The sequence below is a fragment of the Pteropus vampyrus genome, unplaced genomic scaffold (genome assembly GCF_000151845.1).
Source record: "Pteropus vampyrus isolate Shadow unplaced genomic scaffold, Pvam_2.0 Scaffold256, whole genome shotgun sequence".
Classification (NCBI taxonomy): Eukaryota; Metazoa; Chordata; class Mammalia; order Chiroptera; family Pteropodidae; genus Pteropus; species Pteropus vampyrus.
Window position 1 is genome coordinate 937,247 of NW_011889037.1, and position 4,246 is coordinate 941,492.

At 57.2% G+C, this 4,246-nt stretch overlaps 1 protein-coding gene across 1 annotated transcript; it reads right to left on the reverse strand.

The window, feature by feature from the left end:
* Window positions 1–265: 265 nt before the first annotated feature.
* Window positions 266–2,551, reverse strand: ZFP41 (ZFP41 zinc finger protein). The gene is given in 4 exon segments (XM_023520313.1): window positions 266–391; window positions 1,344–1,597; window positions 1,600–2,069; window positions 2,071–2,551. Coding segments are annotated over 3 exon segments (564 nt in total). The 5' UTR covers window positions 2,103–2,551; the 3' UTR covers window positions 266–391; window positions 1,344–1,535.
* Window positions 2,552–4,246: the final 1,695 nt, after the last annotated feature.

Below are 4,246 nucleotides of genomic sequence, written 5' to 3' on the forward strand. Positions count from 1 at the left end.
CCTGACGGGCGAGGACAGACGTTCGCGAATGTCGGCCCACTGGGCATCTCCTGACCTGTGAGGCGGCGGGCGAGCCACGCGCAGGCTGCCCGCGCTCGTTCCGTCTTCCTGTTTCCCTGCTCCACGGGCTCTCAATGAAGCTCTGCCCGCCGCTCGCCCTGTCCGCAGGCGTGGCCCTCGAGTGTGGGTTTCCGCAGGGACAGCCCTTCCCACGCCCGTGTCCCCATCTGTCCCTCAGCCTGGGAAGCCGGACTGATGAAGTTTCCTTTCTTCCTTCCTGGCCTCTTCTCCCCCTCGGAGCTCAGGAACGTGGGAACTTTCTCGTTTTGAGATTCCTTTGAACACAGATTTCACTGGGAACTTCTTGCTTTGGGGTGATCTGCTCTCGCATCTGAAAAGGACGAGAAATACTTCTTGAATAGATAAAGAAGCACAATTATTACCCAGTCTCTTTGTTGGGAAAAAGCCCACCACGAAAGAAAAGGAAATGGCTTTGATTCCATGGAAACTGGTCCTTCCCAGCGACAAGGGGAACGGGGGGAGCGCGCGACTTAGCCTGTCCACCCGGACGGGGCAGTAGCGTCACAAGGAAAGCTTCTGAGTTTTTAAAAACTTAAGAAAGTTGGGAAACATATCAAACACACACGAACTCAGGGCGTATATGACGAATGACAGCGGTGGGCCAGACACCCACGCCCCCTCCGCCCAGTTTAGGAAGCAGATGCCCAAACACCCGAGCCCCAGGGGGCTGCCCACCGCCAGAGCGACCACTCTCTCCAGTTTGGACTGGACTGGGCTGGTCTCTGGCCGCTCTCCCTGGTTTTACGATACTGTTTAGTTTTGCACGTTATAGAATTAAAATCCTGCTGTGTCTCCTGTGACGGACTCTGGACCCACAGATGTCAACACGTGTTTATCTGTCTACTGAAGACGCGCACCTAGGTCATTCCCAGTCTCCCTGACATTCCACGTGCACTGTGGGCATCGGCGCAGGTGTCTCTGGGTGCGCGCAGCAAGTTTCTCTGAGGCGTATTGATAACTGAGACTCCAGGGTGAGCAGGGTATGCACATCCTCAACGTGTCAGAAAATGTCATTTTGTTCTACAATGGATGAGAGCTTTTTAAAGTGGCAGTTTAAGAGCGTATCGAATTCAAGTGATCTTTTTCATTGCAGTAAAAAACCCTAATGTTTAAATTTCTGACCATTTGTAAAGGTACAATTCGGTGGCATTAAATATTCACAATGCTGTGCCCCCATCACCACTACGAATACCCAAATCCAGCCTCCCCAACAGAAACTGGACCCACTGAGCTGTGGCGTCCCCTCCCTGGCCCCCGCTAACCTCCATTCTTCCGGTGTCTGTGCGTGTGCCTGCTCCAGGGACCTCACCGAAAGGGAACCGTGCAGTACTTGTCCTGTGTTTTCTTTCACTCAGGCCACTGTCTTCGAAGGTGGAGAGAGGGCCATCGCCAGCGCGGACGCCACTCCCGGCAGAGGCGGCAGCGGGAGGTGCTGAGCGGACAGCTCCCCCAACTCAGAGCTTCCTCCGCGGGTGCCGTTTCCGATGGCGGAGCAGACACGCGCTGTAGGCGACGGCTTCCCACATTCCTCGCGTTCCTACGGTTTCTCTCCGGTGTGGGGCTTCTGATGTTTCAGGAGATTCGAGCCGCAGTGGAAGGGCTTTTCTCCCGTGTGAATTCTCTGGTGTTTTCTGACGTCAGAGCTGTGCCGAAACGCCTTCCCACCCCGGTCACACTGGCAGGGCTTCTCTCCGGTGTGGACGCTCTGGTGGCGAATGTGATCTGTCTTGTGCTTAAAGAGGCGTCCGCATTCGCTACACTCATAGGGTTTCTTTCTCTGAAGAGGAATGAATCTGGGAACCGCGTCACAGTCATCTTTAAACGAAGCATCGAAGGCGTCGAAGAGACGCTTCTCATCTCCAGGACGCGGGTGGGGGTCCTGTCTGCGCTTTGGAGCCGGAGCGGCGCCCCCGCGGGGCCTCCTGCCCCCGCGCCCCCGCTCTTGCTCAGCGATGTCCTTTTGCACGTCTGCGTCTTCTTCTGGGCTGTGTCTTCTTTTTTCGGCCTGTGGGCTCCTCCATCTTTCTCTGTTCCCAGGAGAGGAAGGACCACGGGAAGCCAGTCAGGGCTAAGGAGCAAGGCCAGGCTACAATTCTCTGGCCCAGAATTCCTTTCTTCGTAACCCCATTCTGCAGAAAGGCCTCGCCCTAGACGTAACTCCTCACTTTTCTGAGCTCGTAATTAAAGCTCTGGAACAGCCGATCTGCAACAGAGAGGAAGGAGAGTGCCGCCAGCTCGCGAGCGCTCGACGCGCCCCTGGAAGGGACACGGTGACATCTTCCCACGCTGAGGGACGGAGGGGAGGGCGGGAAGGGAAGGGGGACCGTGGCCCCACGGGGACAAGGCCCCCTTCCCTCCCTGCTCACGCTCTTCCACTTGGACATCTCATGGGCATCTCGAACGGGACCGACCTACCGGATCACGTGATTTCCCCAGAACCCCGCCCACTCCCTGGCCTGTTTCCGCATCCGGTAAGTAGCATCTCTCTTCATTCACGTTCGCTCAGTTGCTAACCAAGGACTTCTCCCTCCTCTGCCAGGGGCGGGGTCTCCACATCCGCGTCCAGCAAAATCTGAAGTGCACCGGGGACCGACGCCTCCCCGCTGGCCCCAAGCTGCAGCCCTTCCTGCTCTCCTCTGGCTTCTTGACCCCTTCCTGTGTTTGGGACCAGCCGCCGTGCCCTTGGAGCTACGAGCTGCGGGAGTCACACATGCCCCTCACAGAGGGCACCTCCCCACACCCAGAGCCTGGATGCTGAGCTGGATGAAACCTGGGGTGGGCTCCCTGGCGAGCACCCCTGCTCCCACACTTGCCCCTACCCTCCCATCGCGGTCCATTCTTTGCCCAGCAGCCAGTGAACCCCATCACGTCCCCAAGGGCTCCCCTCACACCTACGAGCCGAGACACTCCTGCCCCTGCCCCCTCTGTGGCCTTGGCTGACCACAGGGCCGACCCCCCACCCTCCTCCAGCCATCCAGTCTCCTTTAGGTCCCCCAAACATGTCTAGTCCCTCCTGTCTCAGCGCCCGGCTGCTTCTGGAAACAAACTGAGAACAGCAGGTGTCTGTGGGGCTGGCCCCTCACTCATTCAGAGCTCTGCTCTGAGGACTCTTCTCAGAGACGCCTCTCTGACCCCAGCCAAACAGCGCCCCCACTCCCTGCTCCCTTATGTGGCACCTAACCTGAGCTAACTCATCCACTGAGGGCCGAGGTCCCAGGTAACCACCGAGGATCTTGCTTGTAGTGTCTGAAAAATCTGATATTCCCTCTAATTCCGTCTGAAAGCACCCCAGTTTCACGGTTCAAAAAGGGATCTGTCGGTCCCAGCCAGTCAGCCGGGTGCTTGCAGGAGGCATTACCTGCAGGGCTCACACTGCATTTGCTAAGAACCTTCGTCTCTTTCTTTTCTGATCTGCCTCTTCTCTCAGGGCCAACTGACGGCTTCCAGCACTAAGCCTGGACAAGCCTCAGGCCCTGTAACAGCCAGTGAAAGGGACCTCCACGACAGCGCGAGCCAGCAATTCCCTCTGAGTGCCAAAGAAAGCAGAGCACGTTCCGAGTCCTCGGACCATCCTTGCAGAAGGCGTCCTTGGCAGAGGCGTCTCATGCCCATGCTGGTTCCCCTTACTCACGAAGGGTCCCTAAGCCTGGCGGGCCGTCTTACCCCAAAACATGCTGCTCTAGGGGACATACGTTTTAAGGTATAAATACTTTGAATTCTCTTTGTTCGGCCGGGCTTCACAGAGGCAATACATAGAACGACAGCGGAAACCTCCCATCTTGACAAGGACTCTGAGTCTGCTTTCTTCCCAATGAAATGTTATAGATACGCCTGACTTGGATTCAGGCCAGTGGCTAAGGGTTCTACCGAAGGTGGCTTCTGAGAGGAGGCTGTTCTCAGCATCGGGTGGGAGTCGGAACTGAAGATGAAGGCAGGCCGTCTGGGCTGAGGGGATCATGCAGAAAGAAGGGGGCATCTCCACTGGGAGGACAGCTGGAACCGCACGGAGGGTCACAGTCCCAGTTAACCAGGCTGGAGTTGGAGGCTGGGTCTAGTTTTAACAGGAAAATGAGATGAAAACCAAGAACCGATACCACTGCGCAGTCGACCCGGTGCCCTCGTGGCTGCTGCTCTCCAGGGCAGGTGGAAGCTGCCGTGGCTGTGT